The 26,799-nt window shown below is 52.5% G+C and overlaps 1 protein-coding gene across 6 annotated transcripts in view; it reads right to left on the bottom strand.

Annotated features, from left to right (window-relative positions):
• Positions 1-8,663: 8,663 nt before the first annotated feature.
• Positions 8,664-26,799, bottom strand: part of CD177 (CD177 molecule) — a 34,680-nt gene continuing 16,544 nt past the window's right edge. Inside the window, exons 2-11 of one of the 6 annotated variants that reach the window (XM_043598722.1) lie at positions 26,372-26,705; positions 20,037-20,222; positions 14,386-14,526; positions 13,748-13,933; positions 12,690-12,809; positions 12,375-12,491; positions 10,516-10,653; positions 9,656-9,841; positions 9,388-9,522; positions 8,664-9,134 (exon numbers count right to left, since the gene is read on the bottom strand). In XM_043598722.1, coding sequence (XP_043454657.1) covers positions 8,914-9,134; positions 9,388-9,522; positions 9,656-9,841; positions 10,516-10,653; positions 12,375-12,491; positions 12,690-12,809; positions 13,748-13,933; positions 14,386-14,526; positions 20,037-20,142 — 1,350 coding nt within the window. In that variant the 5' untranslated portion in view covers positions 20,143-20,222; positions 26,372-26,705 and the 3' untranslated portion in view covers positions 8,664-8,913. Of the gene's footprint in view, positions 9,135-9,387; positions 9,523-9,655; positions 9,842-10,515; positions 10,654-12,374; positions 12,492-12,689; positions 12,810-13,747; positions 13,934-14,385; positions 14,527-14,600; positions 14,749-20,036; positions 20,223-26,371; positions 26,706-26,799 lie in introns of those variants that run through there. The other 5 variants (XM_043598724.1, XM_043598723.1, XM_043598725.1 and 2 more) reach the window with 5 other exon arrangements.

Below are 26,799 nucleotides of genomic sequence, written 5' to 3'. Positions count from 1 at the left end.
CCATTCTAACAAGTGTGTAGTAACATCTTATTGTGGTTTTGATTTGCATTTCACTTTTTTCTTATACCCTCTCGCCATTGGAGAAAGGTCTATTCAAGTCTTCAGCCCATTTAAAATCAAGTTATTTGTTTGTTTGCTTGCTTGTTTGCTTGTCTTTACCATCTGGTTGTAGGAGCTCCTCATATATGTTGCATATTAACCCCTTATCTGATACGTGGTTTGAAAGTATTGTCTCCCATTGGGTAGGTTGCCTTTCCATTGTGTTGACGGTTTCCTGTGCTGGGCAGAAGCTTCTTAGTTTGATGTAGTCCCACTCGTTGATTTTCATTTCTGTTGCCTGTGCTTTTGGTGTCACGTTCATGAAGTCATTGCCGAGACCAATGTCATCAAGTTTTCCCTTATGTTTTCTTTAGGAGCTGTGTGGTTTTGGGTCTTGCGTTTAAGTCGCTCGTCCATTTTGAGTTGTGTGTGTGTGTGTGTGTGTGTGTGTGAAGTAAGTGTGCAATCTCATTCTTTTGCATGTGGATATCCACTTTTCCCAACATCATTTGAAGAGACGATCCTTTCCCACTGTGTATTTTTTTAAATGTTTTCTTTTTGAGAGAGAGGCTCCAAAGTGGGATCTGTGCTGATGGCAGAGAGCCTGGTGCAGTGCTCGAACTCACCAACTGTGAGCTGAAGTCAGACCCTCAACCGACTGAGCCACTCAGTGCCCCAAGGCTATAATTTTTAAAAGGCGCAAATAGGGGCGCCTGGGTGGCTCAGTCAGTGAAGCACCTGACTTCAGCTCAGGTCACGATCTCATGGTTCATGGGTTCGGGCCCCCGTGGGGGTCTGTGCTGACAGCTCAGAGCCTGGAGCCTGCTTTGGTTTGGATTCTGGGTCTCCCTCTCTCTCTGCCCCTCCCCCGCTCGTGCTCTGTCTCTGTCTCTCTCAAAAATAAATAAACATTAAAAATAATAATAATAAAAAAGAGCTCTTAAAAAAAATCAGTTGACTGACAGAAAATGCATGGATTTATTTCAGGATCCTCTGTTCCGTTCCATTGTTCTGTCTTTCTGTCAATACTATGACTGGAATGGTTACCGGTCCCGAACTCACATTTGGCTGCTTGCCCCTCAAAAATCGACACTTGCGAGACAAGCGATGATGGGTAAAGAAAGGCTGCTTTATTCGGGAAGCTGGCAACCTGGGAAGACGGCGGACGAATGTCCCAAAGACCATCCCCCCCTTCCAGGGGGACTGGGGTGCAGGGCGGTCGAAAAGAGAAGGCGCGGAAAAGAGGGGAGGGCTGCGTGCAGAAGAAGCAGGTGCCCAGGCGGTGAGTCGTAGGTCGACGTGACCCTGAACGGACTTGCTAGCATCACGGGCACCTGTTTCAGCTGTAGGCAGGTCTTGTCTCCTGGGAGGGTCTGGTCCTTCCCTCCTCAAGGTTCTCACAGAGAGTAGGTTAGTTCTGCTAAAGGTCAAGTTAATAACGTATTGTACCCCTTCAGTCTACCCAGGGTTACAGGGCCAATGTATTCAATAAAAAAGGGTGGGGGGGGGGGAGAAGAAACACAAAGTCTCTTCTCAATCCAGAAAACCTCTCCACACAGGTGGAAGAGAAAAAAAATAAATAAAAGCTTTAAAACGTTTATTTATTTATTTTGAGAGGGAGAGAGAGAGAGAGAGAGAGAGAGAGAAAATCTCAAGTAAGCCCCACACTCACCATAGAGCCTGTGACAGGACTCCATCCCACGAACTGTGAGGTTATGACCGGAGCTGAAATCAGAGTCGGACGCTTAACCGACTGAGTCACCCAGGCGCCCTCAAAATAACCGTTTTACGGTGGAATAGGCATTAAACCGGAATGTGATGTGCACCCCAGGCGACCCGCCAGGCAACTGTACGGACAGAAGGCAAGCTCCCCCCCTTGTACAGCCGGGGAGACACGACTCATTACACAAGGTTCTCTGTCTGAACAATAGTCCTCAAATAAGAGGCCTGGACGGCACCATTTACCATACAGAGTTCGTCCTAAGTTAACCTGGTAATCGGGGGTGACCATCTGTGTTAGTTAACTGGCTGTCTCCGAAGGAAAGATCAACTTCTACCGTTAGGACTAGAAGTAGTTTTGTAAGCTGGAAGGAGGTGACCACCCTACATCAGGTTCCTAGCCTTCCCCGGATACTGGGGATGAACCGAGCTGGACTGAGATCATCTTAGGGCGCTGTCTTCCCTGCTGATTGTATTTCAAGGAGATGGGTCCTACGTCCTTGAGAAAGGCATTCCTGAGCTGTAAAGGGGACAAGAGACCTATTTATGTTTTCAAGATTTACCTACATCCCAAAGAGAAATAATCTACTTACGATTACACATTTCCTAAAGAAAACGCTTCTGAATGGGGCGCCTGGGTGGCTCAGTCAGTTAAGCGTCTGAGTTCAGCTCAGGTCATGATCTCCCGGTTCGTGAGTTTGAGCCCCGTGTCGGGCTCTGTGCTGACAGCTCGGAGCCTGGGGCCTGCTTCGGATTCTGTGTCTCTCTCTCTCTCTCTGCCCCTCCCCCTCTCATACTCTGTCTCTCTCTCTTTCAAAAATAAATAAAACATTTAAAATATCATTAGAAGATGCTTCTGAAAGAAAGGGGGCTCTTTTTCCCTTTTTGCACCAGGGAAAATTAATTTTTCTTTTCTTTTTCTTTTCGATTTGTCACCCTGTCAGGGGGTGACTGCAGGAAAGAAGTGATGTATCATATCAAATGCCACAAAACTGGCCCGAAGAGTGGCTGGCAGGGGGTCAGCGACCTTGGTAAAAGCAATTTTAGCGAAAGGGGAAGATGGAAAGACGGATGGGTGAGTCAAAGGAGAACACATAGAAGCTAAGAAAGGTATCCAGAGAGTTGAAGATGCTTGTCTGAGAAGAGGCGGGACAAGCAATGCAAGACCAACGAAGTGATTTTTTTTTAATGGTTTTTATTCATTTTTGAAAGACCGAGAGACAGAGCATGAGCAGGGGAGGGGCAGAGAGAGAGAGGGAGACACGGAATCCGAAGCAGGCTCCGGGCTCTGAGCTGTCAGCGCAGAGCCTGTCCCAAGCTCGAACCCACGAACCGTGAGACTGTGGCCTGAGCCGAAGTCGGACGCTCAAACGACTGAGCCACCCAGGCGCCTCTGTGATTTTTTTTTTTTAAGTGTCTTCAGAGGATGTGTAAGTATGGGACACAGCCGGCACAGACGGGGAAGAGGAAGGCTGGCAGAGCAGAGACTGCCTCCCCCACCGCTATCCCAAGAGGCACCATCTTGGGGGAATCTCTTGGGAAATGGCCATTTTAGGTTCCTTAGAGTTCAAGTCTGTGGTGCAAACAGTCAGGGTTTAGGGCCAGGGTCAGGGCTCAGCCTGGTCAGGAACTGGCTGTGAGAGCATGGTCATGGCCAGGATGTGAACTTGGGTGGGGTCGGAGTTAAGGAGCTTCTGATTCTGGGATCAGATTGGAGGTCAACGTCCAGAGGACAGAGGCTGGTCTTCAGCTGCTATAAACCTAAACTTCACGCTGTCGCTTTTTACTGTCTGTTTATCCTTCTCCATTCTGTAGCTAATTTTCTTTTGCTCGGATCTTTCCATTTGCTTTTTCTCTCCTCCTCTCTTTCCACCTCTTTTTCTTAACCCCTTTCTTGTCTCCTTCATCCTTTTCTTTTGCAACTCCTGTCCCACAGAATTTAAACAGCTTTAAAAGCTGGTTCTTTGTTGGGGTGCCTGGGTGGCTCAGACTCTTGATTTTGGCTCAGGTCATGATCTCATGGTTCATGAGTTTGAGCCCCGCATCGGGCTCTGTGCTGACCGTGTGGAACATGCTTGGGATTCTCTCTCTCCCCTCTCTCTGCTGCTAACCTGCTCACATCTCTCTCTCTCTCTCAAAATAAATAAACAAACAAAAAAGAATGTCCTCAGATTTAAAAACCCAAAATATTTTTCTCAAAAGTTGGTTCTTTGTTGATTGAAATTGACTTTAGACCCAGTGTGAATAATTTAGGAATCAAATGACCATAATCTGGCTCAAGTCTCTGCAAATAAATAAAACCTAAATTCCAATTATTTTTTCTTCTGGTGTAGCCCACAGTTCACTTTTTTTTTTCCTTTTTCCTTTTCCTTTTTTTTTTTTTTTTTTTGCAATGGATCGGTCACTTGCAATTGATTTTTAAAATCTTGTGACTGGTTTCACAAATCCAATTAGGCAAAAACCTTACTTCCTGTAAGGGGAAATCAGACTTGACTAATCCTCATGCTGGCGCTAAAAGGAGAATTGCCATGTTCATAAGTGCAGATACATTTGAATACTAAATGGTAGGGACAGCAAACGATAAGCCATATAGGAAATAGCCATAACTTAGGAGAAGGACCAACCATTAAAAACCTCAAAGGAATTATATTAGAAATTAACCCTTAGACTTCGGCCACAAAAGTCTTCCAGTTGGTAATGTCAAAATAGTCTTCTAAAATAACTCCTGGGTGATTAGATTTCGAAATTAATGGCAGTAAGAGCATCTGTTTCTAATTTTTTTTAATGTTTATTTATTTTTGAGAGGGAGAGACAGAGCGTGAGCAGGGGAGGGGCAGAGAGAGAGAGGGAGACACAGAATCCGAAGCAGGCTCCAGGCTCTGAGCTGTCAGCACAGAATCTGACACAGGGCTCAAACCCATGAACAGTGAGATCATGACCTGAGCCGAAGTCAGACGCTTAACTGACTGAGCCACCCAGGTGCCCCAAGAGCATCTGTTTCAAACCCAGCCCACTTTCTATGGACTATTTTACAATCTCCAATGGAAGAATCACAGTGCAGAACTCCAGGCTTTGGAGAAAATCCGTGCCTCCCTCTGCAGATACCAATCTGAAAATGAACTCCTGGCTTGTCTTTGGGCCACTGGAATCTGGATGCTGGGTGCACTGGACTAAATGTGTGGGTCCCACCCAATAATTCGTATGTTGAAATTCTAATCCCAGTGTGAAGGTGTTTAATGCTGGAGCCTTCGGGAAGTTACCAGGTCATAAGCGTGGAGTTTTTGTGAATGGGATTAGTGCCTGTATTAGTCAGGGTTCTCCAGAGAAACAAAACCAACAGGGCATATAGAGAGAGAGATAGGCTAAGAATTCCCATGATCTGCCATCTGTGAGCTGGAGGCCCAGGGAGCCAGGTGGTGTCATTCCAATCCAACCTCAGGCCTAAGAACCAGGGAGCCAATGGTCTAAATCCCCAGTCCAAATCTGAAGGCCAGAGAATGGGAAAGCTGATGCCTAAGGGCAGGAGGAGCTGGATGTCCCAGCCCCTGCAGAGCTCAGATCCCTTCTTCCTCCACCTTTTTGTTCCATTCAGGCTCTCAACAGATTACAAGAGGCCCCCTCACATCCATTCAAGTGACATTCTGAAGGCTTCTGGAAACAGCCTTGCAGAAGCACCCAGAAATAACATCTTACCAGCTATGTGGGCATCCCTTAGCCCAATCAGGTTAAAGATACAATCAACCATCACAGCGCCCTCTTAGGAAGCAAGCCCAAACTGGTTAGCTCTCCTTCAGCCACGTAAAGATGCAGTGAGAAGTGTATCATCTGCAGCCCACAAGGGGGCCTCCCCAGAACCATGCAGGCACCTTGACCTTAGACTTCCAGCCTCTCAAACTGTGAGAAGTGAGCGTCTGTCATTGATAAGCAATGGTGCTTTGCTCTAGAAGGCCAAACTGACAGAGTCACCTGGCCACGAACGCCAAGGGCATTGTGACCTGAACTGCCCATCACATCCTGGATGAAAACTACCAAGCCATGACACTGGGTGTGCACACAGCATCCATCATCCACAGAAGAGGCATGTATGAGATCAGACTCAAGCACTAATACAAGGCAAAGGCGTATGCCTCGACAGATGGCTCAGATGCCCATGGCACCTGCTCCTGATGCTTTTCCCTCCACCGACACCTATGGGCTTACGGATATTCCCTGTGATCCCAGAGAAGAGAAATAACAGACCAGGTTTATAGATAGGTCTGTACGATGGGCTGGCACCAGGCAGTGGGTAGATGCTGGGTTAGCCCTGCACCCATGTGGTCCGGAAAGAATAATGTAGGGAAGTCCTTCAGGTGGCAAAACCTCAGGGCTCCACCTTACGGGACAGAGGGACGTCCTTAGGTCCACTGATGCACGGATCCATATGAGCCACCTAGCCAAGGACTTGGAAAGAATAAAAGCATATAAAAGAAAGAAAAGACTAAAAGGGTAAAATGGATACTGGGGAAGATACGTGCATGGTCCTCTGGGGGTAGACACGGAGCGTGAATCTTCGTGACCCACGCCGATGCCCACCAGAATGCACGCACTGAGCAGCGGTCCCATGGGCAGGGGTGGAAGCTCCACACGGTTACAACACATGGGCCACCTCTCCTCAAGGCCGACCTGGGTGTTGACTGAACTCAGGGCCCAAACCAACAGAGGCAGAGGCCAATGCGGAGTGCCTCATGGTGTCATTCTACAGCAGGACTACACAGGACATACCCCATCGTGGAGAGGGCTAAGCTTCACCCTTATAGGGACTGGCACATACCATGGGTTCCCATTTGCCTTCCTTGTACTCAGTGCTTCTGCCAACACTACCATTTGGGAACTTAGAAAATGCCTACAGGGGCGCCTGGGGGGCTCAGTCGGTTAAGCGGCTGACTTCGGCTCAGGTCATGGTCTCGTGGTCCGTGGGTTCGAGCCCCGCGTCGGGCTCTGTGCTGACAGCTCAGAGCCTGGAGCCTGCTTCGGATTCTGGGTCTCCCTCTCTCTCTGCTCCTCCCCCACTCGCGCTCTGTCTCTCTCTGTCGCTTAAAAATGAATAAATGTCAAAATTAAAAAAAAAAAAAAAAAAGAATGAGGGAGAGCCCCTCCCACCAGTGCACTCGATGACCCACTTAGAGAATTCTTGCCGGGCGCTTGGGTGGCTCAGTCGGTTAAGTGTGTGGCTTTAGCTCAGGTCTCGATCTCGCGGTTTGTGAGTTCGAGCCCTGCATCAGGCTCTGCAGGGTGGTGTGGAGCCTGCTTGGGGTTCTCTCTCTCCCTCCCTCTCTCTCTCTCTCTGTCTCTTCCCCACTTGCATGGTCTCTCTCTCTCAAAATAAACAAATAAAAAAAAAAGGATTCTTGCTTCTGGCCTCTGTGGCCTCGGGATTGAGGTGGGTGGGGAATCCATTGTAGTTCTATGGAAGCCACTGGAAGCCACGACTGCAGCCTCGCCATTTTGTGCTTACCCGCGCCGCTCTAACAGGTGGGGTCATTCTGCTGGTCGCCAGATGGAACCTGACCACCAGAGGGTGGAAACCGGATGACAACTTCGTATTTCAGGGGCCAGTGGCCCTGCTCGATGGAAAACTGCAGACAGCCAATGAAAATGAGATCATCAGACACCCACCCCTCGTAAGAAGGATTTGTGTCACACGGCAATGTGTTGCGAGTAGGCGTTGGCAGGTGGCAAGAGGATACGGAGCGTGTGGGGGGAGAAGGCAGTTCTGATCACCTCCCGCTATGCACCCAGGACCTTTGCAGCTTCGTTTTACGTGATCTTCTCCCCTCACCCCCATCTTTCTCTCCCCACGGCACTTGAAGAAACAGGTGTCTATCACTGTGAGAGTCCGACACATCGTCATTAGCACACCGTGTTCCTGTGGTTAAGTAATGGATGAGAATTGCGTGTCTTCTAAATTGAGGGCTCTGGTTTTCACCTGGACAAAGGAAAGGAGGGAAGAGCGTGGACCGGGCTGGACACTTGGCTTCCTTCTCCAGATTCCGTCTCCCCTTCTCCCCCTGCTCTGAGCCTTGCGCGGCAGATCCATGGGACCTCCTATAGGAGGGCTCAGTCAACAGAAGCCCCTAACAGGAGACCAGAGGGAGGACACTGAGTAAGGCTGGGGTGGTAATTCCTCAGCTCCCTCCCTACAGAGTGGTCTGGGTGGCTTTTTTTTTTTTTTAATGTTTATTCACTTTTGAGAGAGAGAGAGAGAGAGACAGGGCACGAGCGGGGGACGGACAGAGAGAGAGGGAGACACAGAATCTGAAGCGGACTCCAGGCTCCAAGCTGTCAGCTCAGAGCCTGACGTGGGGCTCAAACTCATGAACCGCGAGAGATCGCGACCTGAGCCAAAGTCGGCCGCTCAACCGACTGAGTCGCCCAGGCGCCCTTTTAGGCTGAGATCAGAGCGCCTACAAGGCAGCCCTCTCTCGACCTCCCCCACCTGCCCTTCTCCCTACAGAGCCCAGTAATGGTAATGACTTCTCCTCGCCCTTCTCGGGGCCCAGGGGGACGACAGAGACCCAGTGAGATCAGCCTCAGGAAACCGCACCAACCTTGTGTTTCTCTACTCCGCACAAACCCTAAGTCAAGTTCCTCAGGCGGGCTGAGCCCCCTTTGTGCTGAGGCCCTGCCTGCTCAGAGAGAAGCCTCACGGGTTGTAGTGCAACGCCTCCTCTCAGGTCATGGTGATGCCCAGATTCCTTGGGCCGGAACATCCTGACGCCCCTGCTGCCACTCAGTCTGGAATGAGGCACGGGCAGCAGGCCGGTGAAGGAAGGGCTTGAGATGGTGAATCTCTCACCGAGCTCCTGTCCTCCCCACGTCAGATCTCCGCGGGTCCTGCCCTCCCCTGTCATAGACAGACCCCAGCATTCAGGGAAAGGACGATGCCTTTATTATCGGACACAAGTGGCCACTCCTTGACTCTCCCAGAGGGCAAGTTCTGCCGCTCCCAGTGGCGTGTTGTTATCAGGTCACGGAGGTCTGTGGGGGTGTCGAGGGATGATCATTCATGGAGAGGACAAGGAAATCGTTCAACGCCCAAGGCTGTTTGGTTATGAGGTCAGAGGGAAAGTTGGCTCGGGGAATCAGCAAGGAGCTGAGAATCATCAGGAAATGGGCTCAGCAGAGAGGCATCCCACACCAGAGGGCTAGGGACAAGCCAAGTCCCACCACCCAAGCCAGTAGGCGGGTGGGGACAGCTCCATCTTGGAGAAAGGGCTCGAGCGGTTCCTCCGAATTCTCAGCCACGGAGAAGATCCCAATTTTCTGCGTATGGTTCAACAAGGAGCTGGAAGCTTCGGTCACGCAGCCCTGAATATGGATTTTAGAGGCGATCCCACCTAGAGAGTGAAGACTGAGTCAGAGAGGTTTCAAAGGACCATACCCTTAAATTCCTGAGACCCACGGAATCCCAGCCCCCTCAGATCAGGAGGCCGGGCTTAGTCCCCTCCTCCCTCAGAGCTAGAAACCTGAGTTCCCAGGCCCCTGTACCCTCAGACCCATGAGTCAGGGCCTCAAGCATCCTCCCACCTCAGAACCACGGAATCCAGGCCCTCAACCCTGCATGCTTGGGACCTGGCCATCAGGACTCACCTCCATAGAGCCTAATGTAACCGCCGTAACAGTGAGTCGTGCCGTTAGGGCATGTAACGTTTTCCGGGTTTTCTGGGCACGGGGCAGAGCCCTGCACACAGATGGGACACTGCAAGTCTCCCGGGGTGGGGGCAGCTGAAAAGTAGAGAGAAGGTTGGGGCGCACGGCTCTGCTCCTAGCTGTAGCCACCCTCCTCGATCCCCAGAGTCTCTGTGCCTCCCCATCTCTCAGTGTCCCCAGTCCCACCCGACCCCCTGGGATTCCATACCTGGACGAGGGAGAGAGTTCAGTAGGACGCTGGTACTCCTGGCCCTGTTGCACCCGTTGGAGGAGCAGAAATGGGCATAGGAGGCGACCAGCACTCCGGGGGGCCCCGAGTGTATGGAGACAGTCGGGGCATCCTGCGGCCTGCCCTTGGTGCAGCCTTTGCTTCCCACTATGACCGAGCTCTGTCCTGAGGGGTGAGAGAGAGCAGAAGCTGGGCTGGGGGAGTCGGGGTCTGATGAGCCAGGGGCTCCCTGACGCCCGGCAGGCGGGTGGAGGGGTAATGCCAGTGCCTGATTACAGGGCACACGGAGTGTAGGGTGAAGGCTGGGGCCAGAGTCAGCTCTGTGGCGTTTCCGTTCTTCCTCGAGTGTCACTCGCTCGGTACGGCCTCCCGAGAGCACATGTTTTCCAACGGCAGCCTTCACCTCGCTCTCCCCGCCTCCTTTCCCGGCCGGGTTGCTCTTGTCTTCACTCCCATACCTTCCCCTGCTGCGTTTGTATTTCTCGCTGCCTCCCCACTGGCTCGTAACGCTGGAGGAAGGAGGATACGAAGGGTCCACGGTGCCACCAACAGTGCCTGGCACACGGCAGGCAGGCGCTCGATAGATCTCGAGTGAGACCGGCGAGGTCACTCTGTGCCCGCTCCGTTCTCCGTCTCCCTCACGTGGCCTCTCGCGAGGTAGCAAGGGCGGTACTATCGCTGCTGTCACTTTGCCCCGTTCCCAGAAGGGGGAACCCAGGCACGGAAAGAGGAAGGCAGGCCTGAGCGTGAGGGGAACCAGGCAGGAAGCTGGGGGACCTGACCCGGGACGGGGAGGAGACTCGGGAGCCCAGACTCGCCCTCTGCCGCAGCCCACGCACCTGCCTCTACCAGCAGAAGAGTCTCCTCACACACCTCCCCAGGGTCACAAATCTTGCGAGTTGTGGTCCACCTCATGGGCATCCGAGACAGGTTTCGACCAGTGTGTAACTCGCTCCCCCATTCACAGGTCAGAAAAGCTGCAGAGGAGGAGATGGCAGGGTCCGTGTAAGCCAGGGAATCAGCCACACCTTCCCTCCGGGTCCCATGCGTCCCCGAGGCATTCTCCAGGTGACCCGGCCACAGAGTCCTGCCACCTTAGATTTAGGAGGGACCTTGGAAGTCGGAGTCCCATCCACATCCTTCGCCCTGTTTTTGCCCGAACGTCTGCAGGAGCCTTTCTCCACGACCCTTGAGGAAGGCTACTGGGCGTGACGGGGACGGGGACAACGGCTCCACTTCCTGTGTGGCACTCAGGGCTCTCACCTGGATGAGGAGGGGAGCCTGCCCCCATAGATTGCTTTCAACTGAGAAACCCTGTGTTCCGGAGCAAAATACTCAAAATGCCTAGGGCGTACGGAGCCTTTACTCCGCGTCTGAGCCACCCCCCTGCCCCCCTGCGGCCACCGGGATTACCTCAGTTCCTCACGGCCACCTCCAGCCACCATCATCGCCCCATTGTCCAGGTGGGAAAGAGGGCACCTGGGTGGCTCAGTCGGTTAACTGTCTGTCTCTCGGGTTTGGCTCCGGGCGCGATCTCACGGTTTGTGGGATCGAGCCCCACGTGGGACATCACCGAACCCGCTTGAGATTCCCTCTCTCCTCTTTCTCTGCCCCTCCCCAGCTCCCTCTCAAAAATACACAAATAATCATTAAAAAAAAAAAAAAAAAAAGATGGGAAACAGAGGCAGAGGACTCGTTAAGTAGCTTGCCCCGTGTCCCACCACAGGCCACTGGCAGAGCTGAGCTGGGAACTCAGGTGTTCTGGCTCCTCGAGGGGGGGGGGGGGGTGACGGCCATCCTCGGCTACCTCGGCCCCTGCGCCCTCAGGAGTCCCTTTGAAAACCATGAGCCTAGACCTTCTCTTTGGCCCTCATGTGGCCAGGAGGGATGTGTCCCTTGAAACACCTGGGCTGGCGAGGCAGCATCCACACATGTGACCTTCGCCACAAGCCCACGAGGGAGGCCTGCTCATCTTCCCACCACGCAGACGACCAAGTCGCCCTCTGCTGCCTGCCCCGAGCCCGGACCCGCTTCTCTGGGCCCCGTCCTCCCCATCTTGGCCAAAGGCAGCTGCTCCGGTAAAACACTGCCGTCATCCTCGACAACTGCCTTCCTCTTGGGTTGCACCCATCAGGAAATCCTGTGGCTCAAGCTGCAAACCTACCTCCAGAACCTGACGGCTTCTCACCATCTCCACTGCTTCCGCCAGGCCCGGGACCACACGCCCTCACCTGCTCCCCCACCCTGATTTCCGGCCCACGCCCCCCAGCAGCACCCCTCGTAAGGGGAAAGCCGATTCAAGCTCCTCTGCTCAGAAGGCTCCATCCAAAAAGGTCCCCCCATCCCTCTCCGAATAAAATCCCTAGTCCCTAAACTGTAACTCCAAAGACCCACGCAATCTGGCCTTAATAAACATTTAGAGGGGGCGCCTGCGTGGCTCAGTCGGTTAAGCATCCGACTTCGGCTCAGGTCGCGATCTCGCGGTCCGTGGGTTCGAGCCCCGCGTCGGGCTCTGTGTCGACGGCTCGGAGCCTGGAGCCTGCTTCGGATTCTGTGTCTCCCTCTCTCTCTGCCCCTCCCCTGCTCGTGCTCTGTCTCTCTGTCTGTCTCTCTCTCTCTCAAAACAAAAACAAAACCAAACATTTAGGTTACCAGCGGGTCCTCGCGCCCAAGGCTGCGCTTCTCTCGTGACACCCACCGTTAGGGCTGCAGTCCTCACTCACAACGATGGACCCGATTTCCCGAGTCCCATTAAGCACGTTGCAGCCATCTTGGGACATGCATCCTTGGACTCTCAGAACGGTGAAGACACCCCCTGTGGACAGGGGCAGGGAGAGGGTGAGGGAGGCTTTGCCCTTGGAGGGGGGGGGGGTGGTGCGGCTCCCGGAGGCCAGACCCACCCTTCTCGGGTCTCGGCTTCCCCCGGCACCCACCAGAGAACCAGATCTCGGTCTTCAGACCCTTCCCCCACCATCGGTTTAGCGCCCCATGGGGACCTCCCGTCCTGGCTCACCTCCCCGGAGCTGGATTGAGCCACGGTAGCAGTGCGTGCTCCCGGCCGGGCAGGTCACCTTTGTCACAGACTCGCAGTCCTGTTTAGACAAGCAGACTGGACACCGCAGGGAGCCCGGGCCTGGTGAGGGGACGGAGGGCTCTGGATTTGGATGGGGACCTACGACTCTCCACCCTGGCTTTGCTGGTCCCAAGGAGCGACCTCCCCAGTCTCCCACCGGTGTGCCCTCCCAGGCTCCTCTCTGCAGACACGCCAGGGAATCAGGGGTGGGTGGCAAGGGAAAGAGCAAGGAAGGAAGGGAAGGAACCAGAGGACGGTGGAGGGGCGCCTGGGCCCGAGTACAGGAGGGGGCGCGGTGGGGGAGGGGTGGCCTGGGAGGAACCCAGGTGGTTCACCCCCCGGGGTCCACGAAACAGTGCGAGAACATCAGACACCTAAGTTCACAAATGATTCCAGAGGGTAGAGAAACACAACACGTGGCCCCAGACCTGACTGGTGACACAGGGCAGGCAGGGATAGGAATATAGTCAATGGCGCTGTGATAGCGATGTATGGTGACAGGTGGGAGCTACGTTTGCAGTGGGCACAGCGTAAGGTCCAGAGTTGTCCAATCGCTGTGCTGTACGGCCGAAACTAACGTCATGCTGTGTGTCAGCTCGACTCAAAAAAAAAAAAAAATGTCACGGGCCAATTTCACTTTGGAAGAGGGAATGCCAAAAGCCTAAATAAAACGTGAGTGGACCAAATTCTGAAGAGAAAAAGAAACGAGGAGGAGAAAGGAGCAGGCGCCAGGTGAAGGCCATGCTAGGTGCTCGAACACCAGAAAATGGGTGCGGTTTGCTGCTCCAGGACGGACATGGAGGAGGGGTGCTGCGGGAGGGAGCCGCAGGGGGAGTGGACAGGGAGGAGGGAGGGAAGAGGGAGCTAAATGGAGGGACCCTCTGTGCTCACGTCTGCCCCTCAGCCCTGCTGCTCCCGGCCCCCAGTGCTGCTGACAGCCCCTCTCGCCCCCTGTGCCTCCCGAGTCCCGCCTCCCCACGCAGCCCGCAGCCCCGCACCTGCGGTGGAGGGTAGGGCCCAGAGTGGGAGGGTGGTGGACAGGCTGTTGCAGTTGTCTTCGTGGCGGCACACGTGGGTGTAGGAGAGGATGGCGAGGCCGGGGCCTGCCCTGTGCTCCGTGATGCGGGCATCCTGATTCCCCACCGGGGTGCAGCCCTTGGTGAGTACTATGTTCACTTGCAGTCCTGCACCGAGAGAGAGAGGCAGGCCCTGGAACCCTGGGTCTGAGGGAGGAGGGCCTGGGGGCCCTGGACCCAGGAGGGAGGAGGGGCCGGGGGTCTGAATCCTGGGTCTGAGGGAAGAGGGACTAGAAAGTTGGATCCCTGGGTCTGAGGCAGGAGGGGGCTGGGGGCCAGAACGCCTCGGTCTGAGGGGGGAGGGGCTGGAAACCTGGAGCCCTGGGTCTGAGAGAGGAGGAGGGGCTGGGGCCCTGGATCCTGGGTCCTAGAGGGAGGGTCTGATGGTAGTCTGGGGTGAGAGGCTGGAGAGGCGACTGGGAGCCCCAGGGGCTGTTCCTGCCAAGGAGGGGACGGCTCCTTGGCTGAGTCCCTACACAACACAGTAGGACTGGGACGGGAGGGATGTCTCTCCAGGGAAGGGTGAGAGTCACCCTTGAGGCCCACGGGGCTCTTCTCACCGTTGTCAATGAGGATCAGCGTGTCTTGGCAGCCCCAGCCGTTGGCACATACCTCGTGGTCCGCCTTCCACCGAAAGGGCATTTCCGATACATTAATCAGAAACTCACGTGTCGCCCACTGACAGGTCAGGGCCTGTGCTCCTGAGACGGGGAGAGAAATCCATCTGAGCCCATCCTCCAGGAAAACGCCCTCCCAGGTCGGGGTCCTCACTCACGGGGCAACACGAGGGTGGCGCCCAGGAGAGCCAGCTGCAGCGCAGGGCTCATGGTCAGGGCAGCTGGGACTCTGGCTCCTTCTTCTTCTGGGGGCCCAGACCTTTTATATCACCCCAGGCAGCCAGGAAAGGGCGGGAGGCAGGGCCTGGAGAGAGGAGGTCTGGGCCCACCCTCTGAATCTCACTGGATAAGAAATCCGGATCCTCCCTCCTTCCCCGGACCCAGGGGTCCAGGCTCCCTGACCCCCCCCCCCCCCCCCCCCCGCAGCAATCAGAAACATCCGGGCCCCCAGGCCCCACTGGTCCAGCCACTCCGCCCCCTTTCCTCCGAGCCCAGCTATAAGGCTGCCCTCCCCCACCCTGTCTCAGGGTAGTTTGGGAAGGCGGTTTCCTCACTGCAACCTGGCCCCACGTGGGGAAATAGCCCAACAGCCCATGAGGACATTGTTGGGCGCGTACTGGCTACTCTCTACTTTAACCTCTGCCCAATGCGGATTCTGGCTTCTCACTTCTTTCTTCCATTGTTTACCTTTATGTTCCCTTCTCCATGATTTTCCCTCATGCATTTCTCTTCCGCTGTTCTCCCCACTCGTAGCAATCCAGGCCCGCGTCTCCACCTCCCGGCCACCCACCCACTGGGGAGCTGAAGTATGGCGAGTGGAGGGGTGGTAGTGGAAAGTAAATCTCTGTCCAAGACAGGATATTCCTTGACAACAACACGTTTCTTTGCCAGAGAGAGATGGGGAGGGGGATGTGCTAGAAAAGCAGCTATTCAGAAAAACAGCCTCAACGCTGTGCCTTGTAACGTCGACCTATTTCTTTTTTTTATTTACCTTTTTTTTTTTTAATTTTACAGATAGAACGAGCAAAGGAGAGGGGCAGAGAGAGAGAGAGAGAGAGAGAGACAGAATCTCAAGCAAGCTCCACGGGGCGCCCAATGCGAAGCTCAATCGCATAACCCTGGGATCATGACCAGAGCCGAAATCAAGAGTCCCATGCTCAACCGACTGCGCCACCCAGGCGTCCCAACGTGGGCCTATTTCTGTGGTATAAATAGTTCTGCCATGTCTGATTTCAAGCTACCAGTCATTTAACAAATAGCTGGAAACATTCTGAAATATTTAACAATCGGCTTTTGCAAGCCTGTACAAACCAGCTCTAGCACACTGGGTAGGAGGGGGCCGGGGAGGAATAAGGGCTATCTGCCCGTGTGTATGAGGAAGAGGAAAGTGGGAGGAGCCGTAGCAGAGGAGAAAGAGACTAACGTGTAACTTACAACTCTATGTTTATTTTTGACATCTTTATACATTCTATTTCAGTTTAAACTTTGCCACACAGGCAGAGTCACATTTCCCCATCTCTCAGTGCATCGACACTACCAATGGGGTATACAATGAGTGTTCAATAAATACTGATTGGATAAACAAATGAATGAATGATGAATGAATGAATGCACGGTGAAAGATGGCGAGAGAGCCATCACTACATCTGTACGGGTTGTGGGCCTTAGAAACACCACCCCCTCCCCAATGAGTCACATTGTTGCTGTGGGAATAATGGCGCCCTCTGGAGATGTGCATGGCCTGAAGCAGTGTTTCTGAGTGAGCAGGGGAGGGGCAGAGAGGGAAGACAGAGGACCCAAAAGCAGGCTCCCCACGGAGAGCGGAAGCTCCACGCCGGGCTCGAACTCACAAACTGTGAGATCGTGACCTGATCTGAAGTTGGGCCCTTAACCACCTGAGCCACCTAGGCACCCCTCTGAAGCAGTGTTTCTGGAGGAAGAGAAGGAAGGGTGGGCAAAGAGGCACATAGGGTCATAGGTAGTCAATTTGATGTCTTGCTTTTAGTTAACATATATTTATTAAAGCTGGACTCTGTGCAAGGCACCATCCCAGTTGTTGGGGATTCAGGAAGACCAACAAGAATGAGGCCCAGCTTCTGCTCAGCTCATGCCTGATCGAGAGAGAGAGACATGGAGCAAACACATGAGCATACACACACACATGCAAATGGTGCTGGGTGCTGGGCAGGGTGAAGACCAAGTGATGTGAAAGTTAAGTGACTGAACTGGGATCGGGGAAGGTCTCCAGGAGGAGGTGGCCTGTGAGCTGAGAGCAGGATGAAAAGAAAGAGCTTACCATGGAAGACATGCACGAAATGCATTCCAGGCAGAGGCAAGAGCAGGTGCAAAGGCCCTGGGGTGGGCCCATGCCTGGTTTATGGAGAGGATTAGAAAGAAAGGAGGCGGCTAGGCTGGAGCAAGGAGGAGGTAGTGGGTGTTGAGAGTGGCAGGTTGGCAGGGGCCTGGCAAGACAGGACCGAGTCAGGATATTAAGGCAACCTTCCTGGGAGTCCTGTGTATTTCAAGTAGCAAATGCAAGGCTGGGCGTGGAGCTATTTAGCAAAAAGGCTTACAGTTTCGGGTGTGTGAAACTCTGTTTGCTACCAGGCCGGATCTTGTCGCTCCCTGATTGTGTAGCCTTGGGTCATTCCCTTCCCCCCCTTCCAGTTGCTTCACCCTCTTCTGTACAGAAAGGGTGATGATTATCCTTAGCTCATGGGTTGTTCATAGACCTGGGACTTCACAAATGAGGGGGGAGGCCGGATCCATTTGAGAAGGACCCTGCAATGCCACCGCGGGTGTAGACAGTGACTGATCCCCTGTACCAGAAAGACTGGAGGCTATTTATCCGGGGCAGCTGGGCACCGGTCAAAGGCAAATAAATGCTCAGACCTTGCAGGGACTATTTGGATGATGGCTCTGGGTGGACGTTAATCCCCGCCATGAAGGAGGTCGGCTCTCCTGCTCTGTCCTATAATATGGTTCAGAGGGACCTTGATCATCTGATTTTCTACAGAACATCACACTCACCCACTGCATTGATGGATTTGTGTTATTGACTCGGACACAGTGAACGAGAGGTAGCAAACACCCTTGATGATTCAGTAAATGAGACATGTGTGTACCAGAGGGTGAGAGATCAACGGGGCCACATCCAGCAACCCCATCATATTGGTGTAAACCCTGGGGCCCCATAGGTCTAGGGCATGTCCCCAAACAGCAGCCCCCCCTGTATCCGCGGAGGATACATTCCAAAGCCCCCAGTGGATGCCTGAATGCACGGTGGTTCCAAGCTCTCTGTATACTGTTCCTTTCCTACCCATCCATACCTATGCTAAAGTTTCAATTTTCTAAGTTTATTTATTTTGAGGGGTGGGGGAGGGGCAGGGAGAGAGAGAATCCCAAGCAGGCTCTGCGCGGCTAACCCGGAGCCCAACACGGGGCTCGAACCCACGAACCGTGAGATCACAACGTGAGCCGAAATCAAGATTCAGACGCCTAACCGACGGAGCCACCCAGGCACCCCCCCCCACGCTAAAGTTTAATTTATAAACTAGGTGCAGTGCGAGATTAACAACCATGACTAATGTTTACATAGGACAATCGTAACAATATACTGTAAGAGAAGTCATGTGAACGTGTCTCTCAAAATATCTTCCCGTCCTGGGCTCACCCTTCTCTGTGTGATGATGTGAGATGATAACATGCCCCCGTGATGAGCCAGGGGAATGACCGGGGGACTGAGACAGGGTGTTAAGCGAGGACCGACCTTCTGACCCTGTGTCAGAAGGGGGATCAGCTGCTTCCAGACCACGGCTTACGGCAGGTAACCGAAACTGCAGCATTCTTTCCGAGACAATTTGCTACACCTCATGCGGCTGCCTTTAGAACAAAGACAGGTCCCTAAAGATTTGGGGGGTGGGGGACAGAAATGTAGCACATTTTGACGTGTTACTCCTACTCACTTTTGAGGGAACCCACAAGACCGCCAGTTGTGAGTAGATCCTGGAGTAGGAAGGGTCTGGAACGAAAGTCATGTGACCCAACAGACCCAACGTCTTTGAAAAGTTTCTGTGACAGAAAGAGCTAAGAGGGTAAGTGAGAAAGTCGGGGTTTGGGAGCAAAGGGTACGTATGTCTCCTTTTGCAAATAGCCATCCTCCGGTTAGAGAGCAGCTCCTGGCTTATTACTGTGTCCCAGGGGAGTCTGGCTACTGGCCTATGGGACACCATAGTGACCTGCACTGCACATCACCTGCCGGGTAGTGTCTGAGCTACCAAACCATGACCCCGGCCAGGCACGGGGGCAGCCACCACCCAGGGAAAAGATGCATATGGGATCAGGCTCTCACGGGGTGGGGGGCACAGGTGAACGCCTCGGCAGGTGGCTCAGGTGCCCACGGTACCCGCTTCTGCCGCCCGTCCCTCCACACGCACCTGCGGGTTCACGAGGCTACTCTGTGATCTGTTTACAGAGAAGGGGTAAAACAGCCCGGGTTTAAGGGCAGATCTGTACGGTGGGCCGGGGCCAGGCAGTGGGTAGCTGCTGGGTTAGCACGGCACTCGGGTGGCCCTGAAAGATGTAGGGAAATCCTGCAGGTGCTGAAACGTAGTATTCACCGAGGGCTGCGCCGTGGCAGTGGGCCAGGAGGCCCACGTCCAGGAGCCCAGGGCAGCCCCCGGCCTCTGTGTCCATGTGTCCTGACAACTACTACAAGAAGCTGCCCACACCCTCCAGCTCTGAACCCCCCTACACACACACACACACACACACACACACACACACACACACACACAGGTGCCCAGAGAGTTCAGCCAACATTCCTCTCTGTGGATGGGAAGTGAGTTCATGCAGGATTCCAAGGTCTCCTGAAGACCCCAGAGGACTCAGACCTCGTCCTTGCCCCAAAGGGGCTTCCAGGAGGAGGGGAGACATCAGAGATACAGGTGGTCATAAGGCTGTGGCGAAGGGAGTCTGGGAGAGCTCAGGGGAGGAAGCTACTGATGTCCCGGGTTGGGGGGAGCATTAAGGAGGGCTTCACAGAGGAGGTGACCCGTGAGCTGTGTCTTACAGATAAGCTGCAGTTTATTGGCAGAAGAAAGGATGGTAACAGGCAGAGGAAACAGCACGTGAAAGACCCGGAGGAAAGAGCAAGCCTGCTGTTTTCATGAAGAGTCTGCCTGAGGGGCGCCTGGGGGGCGCGGTCGGTGAAGCATCTGACCCTCGATCTCGGCTCAGGTCATGATCTCACAGTTTGTGAGTTTGAGCCCCGCATCCGGCTCTGCGCTGATGGCACAAAGCCTGCTTGGGGTTCTGTCTCTCCTTCTCTCTGCCCCTGCCCCCCTTGTGTGCTCGCTCTTTTTCTCAAAGTAAATAAACTTTAAAAGAGAAAAAAGGGTCTGCCTGAGAAGGGATCATCAAGAGGATGGGGTGCAGCTGGAACTGGGGTGATTACCAGTTTTCCAGGTAGACAAGGTGGGTGTGGGCAACAAAGGGAGAGCCATTCTAAGCAGAAGGAACAGCAGTGCAGGGTCAAGGAGGCAGCAACGACCTTGGGAATGGCTAGCGGCGGGGGGCCGGGGCTGGTCAAGTACCTGCAAAGCCAGACCGAGGGGTCGGCCTGTCTCCGAGGGCAGGGAGCCATGGAGAGTTGCCGAGCAGGAAGGGACACTCCGCCAAGGAAGCTTTCTGACCGCCCATCGCTTTTCCAGTTGGACGTTCTCATCTTCCTGTGGCTCCGTGTTTGCTCTGTGGGGTCATACGAAGGAACCGGCTGACGCCTGCACCAACACATTCACCACTGTTGCCGCAGAACGCCACAGGTGGCCACAGCCACCGCACCCCCCAATACTGCACTTTCCGCTTCTGTCACTGCCACCACCAAGTGATCATTTGAGCAACTGTGAAATGATCATAGGACTGGCGTTACCTGTGCTTCATCGGACCCCCGGTCGAGCTCTGCCTGTGCTTCTTCCGTGTGGTAGAATACCCCGCCCCGAATGCAGATTTGTTTCCTGATCCTACTGATTGTTGAATTGGTCACGGTCCCAGAAGGAAATGAATGGTACAACCCCAACTTGGGTGATTTGAGCAGAATTTATTAAAGAAACTGCTGCTTACAATGGTAAGGCTGGATCCAGGGAAACACAAAGGATGGGCAAGAGTTGGGAGCAAGCCTGTATTTTAAATATGTTGTCTGCTGTGACAATATATAACAACGAGTCAGGACCACTGAGAACGTAGGTCAGGTTGTGCACTGCACAAATGCTCTCCATCTAGGGGACGCGATGCACGTCATAGATATATAACCTATATGAAAAGGCTCAATACTGAAACGGGGAGAAAGCTCCCTTCTACATATATCTGCCTCTGAACATAAGGCCAAGCACCCTCATAGTGTGCTGGTAAATGTTTAACTGCTTCCCTGAGGGGAGAAATAAAAGCTCTGACTTGTAGTGTTTGCCTATTCCCATGGTGTAAATATTCCCACCATGACTGATTTCAAGTTACCACAATGTCACAGAACAGGGAGTTGGGAAGAAATGCCCCGTGGCAACCATCATGTAATATTTCTACTTACAGATATAATAGATTTATAAAAATAACCTCAAGAACATAGGTAATAGGGGCGCCTGGGTGGATCAGTCAGGATCTCACAGTTTGGTTCGTGAGATCGAGCCCCACATCAGGCTTTGTGCTGTCAGGGACCCTGGGCTCATGACCTGAGCCGAAACCAAGAGTCAGGTGCTCAACCAACTAAGCCACCCAGGTGCCCCTAACTATGTAAGAGTTTTAATTGAAGAGGTGAGTGTGTTTTCTGTAGCTATCTCCTGACACAGAGAGCTGGCATTTTATAGAATTCTCTTCGGCTCCTTGAGTTCCAGAGAGTTCCGGAGATTTGCGAACACTTCACTCAAAGAACGTAAAATCTGAATTATCTGAGGCCAAAGGGGAATGAATTCATTGACTCCCCTTTGCCCTCTTTGTCATCTTTACTGTTAAGAATTTCCACCGAGTTTTTGATGGTTTTAAAAACTGAACCTCAGGAAAGATCTACTGTTACTTTATTGACATCAGTGAATCAAGTTTTAAACCCACACTAACTCTGAATGCCTCCTTTTGTGTTCGTGATATAGAAGTGGGTCGGGGCTATCTTTACAATGCCAAAAATGAATTTAAAAAGCCACAAATAAAATGCCATGCTACCTGACTAGGGTTAAGCAAGCGGATACATACAGGCAATTTACTTTAGAATGGGGGAGCGGGGGAAGCCCCTTATCTAAGTTTGTGAATTCTGGTACAAACCTAAAAAACCTTCCAGGGGGCTATATGTAGAACAATATCCAAAGCTCACACAGAAAGGAAAACATTCAAATTCCAATAAACCAGAGCAGACAGACCTCAATGAACATATAGGACATTCAGTAGAGACCCCAGAAAAGTTATACCTTAGGAGTAGGGCTAAACTAGTCTATATCCATGCTAAAAAAATTTAAATATTCCACACTATTCTGTATTACCTATTCTTAAATATTTCCAGATGGTAGCAATGAACAACTGGAAAGTGAAATATGTAGTTTTTAAATACCACTTGCAGGGGTGTGGCTGGCTGGCTTGGTTGGTGGAGCATGCTACTCTTGACCCTGGGGTTGTGAGTTCAAGCCCCACGATGGATGTAGAGACTACTTAAAAATAAAATCTTAAAATAAAATAAAATACCATTTGCAGGGTGCCCAGGTGGCTTCGGCGGTTAAGGGTCTGACTCTTGATATCGGCTCAGGTCATGTTCTCGTGGTTGCGGGATTGAGCCCCACACCAGGCTCTGGGCTGAGTATGGAGCCTGCTTGGGATTCTCCCTCTCTCTCTGCCCCTTCAGAGAGTGGGGGAAGCATATGCAAAGGCCCTGAGACGGATATGTGCCTGCCATGAATCCAAGGAACAGCCCAAAGACCAGTGTGGCTGGAGGAGAATGAGGAAAAGCAGGGCAGAACATGGAGATGAGGAGGTAGGGGAGGCCAGATGTGGAGAACCTTCAAGGCCATTTCAAGTATTTAGAAATCCTTCCTTCCTTCCTTCCTTCCTTCCTTCCTTCCTTCCTTCCTTCCTTCCCTTTCTGTAAAATGGGAAAATCCATTGGAAGGCTTTAAACAGAGAAGTGACACAATCTGGCTTATATTTAAACAGATCATTCTGATACCAGGTAGGGAATAGATCAGCATGGGGCAGGGGGAGGGCTTGTTGCAATACTCCAGGTGAACAACAGTGGTGCTACATGTGTTCTTAAAAAGAGGTCCAAGTTCCCTTTTATTTTATTTTTTTAATATTTTTTAAAATTTTCGGGCGCCTGGGTGGCTCAGTTGGTTAAGCGTCCGACTTCGGCTCAGGTCATGATCTCGCAGTTCGTGGGATCGAGCCCTGCGTCGGGCTCTGTGCGGACAGCCCAGAGCCTGGAGCCTGCTTTGGATTCTGTATCTCCTTCTCTCTCTGTTCCTCCCCTGCTCACTCTCTGTCTCTCTCTCTCTCTCTCTCAAAAATAAATAAAGATTAAACAAAATTTAATATTTTTTAAAATTGTATTTATTTTGAGAGAGAAAGAACGAGCAGGGGAGGGGTAGGGAGAGAGAGAGAATCTCAAGCAGGATCCATGTTGTCATTGCAAAGCCGGATGTGGGGCTCGAACTCACGAAACCGTGAGATCATGACCTGAGCCAAAACCAAGAGTCAGACGCCCAACCTAGTGAGCCACCCAGGTGCCCCCAAGTTCCCTTTTAAATCCAAGATTGAGGGACTCTGTGGTCAGGTCACCTGGACCGTGACTCAAGAATACGATCACCTTTGCAAGCCTGGAACCTGGAGGGACAGACATGGGCTGATCACAGATGCTTCACTATGTCACGGTTCAAAGATGTCAAAGATGTCAAAGATGGGGCAGAGCTGCAGGCAGGTGAAATCCCGCAGCAGCACCCCCTCAAAATCAGACCTAGTGCCTGGAAGCTGTCTCCCATCACTCATCTCACAATGGAATCGGGTGAAAGGCTGGGACAGGAAGGGATGATCTCTGCACAGTCACCCACTGGGAGGCACTACATACATCCTGTGTTGACAGAACCTTGAATTCAGCTCACCGCTTGCTGGCTGATTTGGGATCCCTGAGCGCAGCCCCTGGGCCCCTGACTTGCTCCAGGGATGCCCCCTTGATCCTGTGTCTTCACGCCATCCCTCACCAAGGCAGCCTCCTTGGGAGGCAAAGGCTGCATCAGGAATGATGCTAAGACAGAAGGAATGAAAAACAGCACTGGGACCCCCGTGGAGCGCTATTCCACCCTCAACCACTTCGACTGCAACACAAATCGAACAGTCTGAGATAGCTTGAACTGTGTCCCCCCTCTTCCCAAATTCATATGTTGCGGTCCTAACCCCCAGGACCCCCAAAAGTGACCTTATTTAGAGACAAGGTCTTTACAGAGGCAATCAAATTAAGATGAGGTCATTAGGGTGGGGCCCAAGCCAGTATGACTGGTGTCCTTTTTTAAAAAAAATTTTTAAATGTTTATTTATATTTAGAGAGAGAGAGAGCAGGGAGGGGCAGAGAGAGAGAGAGAGAGAGAGACAGACAGACAGACAGACAATCTGAAGCAGACTCCAGGCTCTGAGCTGTGAGCCATCAGCACAGAGCCTGATGCGGGGCTCAAACCCATGAACTGTGAGATCATGACCTGAGCTGAAGTCAGACGCTTAACTGACGGAGCCACCCAGGTGCCCCATGACTGGTGTCCTTATACAAAGGGGGAAATCTGCACACAAACACACATAGAGGGCAGAGGATGTGAAGACACAGGGAGAAGACAGCCAGCCACAAGCCAAGGAGAGAGATCTGGGACAGATCCTTCCCTCCCACCCCTCAGAAGGAACCGACCCTGCCAGCACCTTGACTGTGGGCTTCCAGACTCCAGAACTGTGAGAGACAACACCCTTCTCCAAAACCAAAGCCTCCTAGGTGGTGGCACTTAGTTACTACGACCCCAACAAACAAATTCCCAGGCCAAGAGCCAATTTAAGATGGTGTTCATGACAGAAACTAGAAGCCAGCTGTGGGACCGGGACAGGAGCCAGGACAAGTGCTAGTCAGAGGGATGGGGAGGGATGAGGGCACAGAGATAAGATTCTGGAGCTCGAAGCAGGTGGCTGTGTAGCTCCCAACCACCCTCTCTGCCCTCTGGTTACCTCTGACCCCATTTGGTCCCATACTGGCAGTTGTGACCGAACACTGGGACCCAGCCCCTCCCCTGTAGTTACACAGTGCTGCAGGAAACCGGAGCACCTTTAGAGACCGAGAGCTGTGAGGACTGGAGCCTGAGTCCTGAAAAGATGGGAGGGTGGCTCAGGCCCCCAGGGCCTAAGGGACAGGGTCCTTGGGACCAGAGCTACCTCTTCATGTTTATATTCACTGTCCCTAATGTCTTCATTAATAACATATTAGTAATTATATTTAATACTAACTGTCCCCAATTGAAAGTTCTTAATATATGTTTACATAAAATTAAGAGCTTTTACTAACACCATTCTTACTGAGGCATTTTCTCTATTAAAAATAAATATTCATGGAGCCCCTGGGTGGCTCAGTCGGGTGAGCATCTGACTCTCGATTTCGGCTCAGGTCATGATCCCAGGATCGTGGGATCGAGTCCTGTGTCGGGCTCCACGCTGGATGTGGGGTCTTCTTAAGATTCTCTTTCCGTCTCCCTCTGGCCCTCTCCCCCCCGCTCTCTAAAATATAATTAATTTAATTAATTAATTTAAAATGTATTCATTTATATAGCTTTACTTCCAGAAATAGTACCAATCCTGAAAGTTCACAAAGGGTACCTTATTTTTATGTTACATTTAGATGCTGAGAGTTGAGGTGGGTAGTGGCTTGGGTTTCTGGGTCCAGGTGACAGTAGGCTGGGGGCAGGACCCCTGGGTCTGAGGGAGGAGGAGAGGCTGGGGGCCTGGACTCCTGGGTCCAAGGGAGGAGAGGGCTGGGAATAGGGACTCCCAGAGTCCTGAGAGATGAGAAAACTCGGGGCGAGGCATCAGGGACCCCGTGTTTGAAGTGAATTTCTTGCTATCTTTTCTCTTTGCTCCTGAGGGTGGGATCCAAACCACAGTAAGCACTAAAAACGGCTTATCCCATAAGTCTGCTCCTTGTTAAAAGGCATCAACCACGACGGTCCCTTCGTTTATTCTAAGAACCGCCAAATGTTCCAGGGTATTCCGACCAGACAGTGTGGACAGAATAGCCAGGCTCCCCACCATCATAACAGACAGACTTCCTCCCCTGAAATCTGTGGGCTCTACCCCCAGACTGGTTGCTGGGGCAAGGCTGGGACTGGCCATGGCCCTTGCTGTAAGGTGCTTTATTTTTCCTGCCTCCTAATGATCCCAACCCAGACTGTCCTGTAGTCCAGGACTTAAAGGCATCTGACACCTAATTGTTTCTCACCCCATGAATCACATGCCTCTTCTTAGTGTTTTGAGCGTTAAAACATGAAATAATTAGAGCTACACTATAACCTAATGGCAGCTTTTTTTTTTTTTTGTCCTGGATTAATCTTTGAAAACATTTTGGGGGGGTGCCTGAGTGGCTCAGTCGATTAAGCATCCGACTTCGGCTCATGTCGTGATCTCACAGTTGGGGAGTTGGGGCCCCACGTTGGGCTCGCTGCTGTCAGCAACGAGCCCGCTTTGGATCCGCTGTGTCTCTCTCTCTACCCCTCCCCCACCCCCCAAAAAATAAACAAACATTAAAAAAAATTTTGGGGGGGTGGTTTCTAAAAGGTCAGAATACTCTTCCTAGTCTAGACAAATTGTTTTCGCTTCACATTTGCATTTCCCAGTTGTTTCAGTTCTCATTGTAGTATTTTCTCGATTCAAAATAAATACTCACTTACAGAAACAGCACCAAGTCGGGAAGCACAAAGAGGGCACCTTTGCTTCTTGTTGCATACATATCTGGAAAGCTCACCTATAGACGAAATAGAATTTTCAGCCAGGAACAAGAAATCTGAATGAAAGGCACGTCTTAGTCGTGGCAGTGGCACGGCCACGTGGGTCGGCCATAACGGCAATCTGCGCCTTCAGAGTTGAGGCTCATGCACACATTCGGGGATGCTGGAAGGAACCCTGAAGCCGGCATTTCTCTCTTCGGCCTTCCAGAAGGCCATGGAGGGGCCGGTGCTGTGATGCGATCAGAGGGAGGCGCCCGGGCTGGGCAGGAACCACTGCAAGTGAGGGTGATGAGATCACGTTGCCTCCCCAGTGCCTATGGCCACCGGGTGGGTGCTGGGGCAGGAGCCAGACTGGGAACATGGGAGG

The sequence above is a fragment of the Prionailurus bengalensis genome, chromosome E2 (genome assembly GCF_016509475.1).
Source record: "Prionailurus bengalensis isolate Pbe53 chromosome E2, Fcat_Pben_1.1_paternal_pri, whole genome shotgun sequence".
Classification (NCBI taxonomy): Eukaryota; Metazoa; Chordata; class Mammalia; order Carnivora; family Felidae; genus Prionailurus; species Prionailurus bengalensis.
Note: the sequence above shows the minus strand (reverse complement) of the source record. Positions and strands in the feature narration are given on the sequence as shown.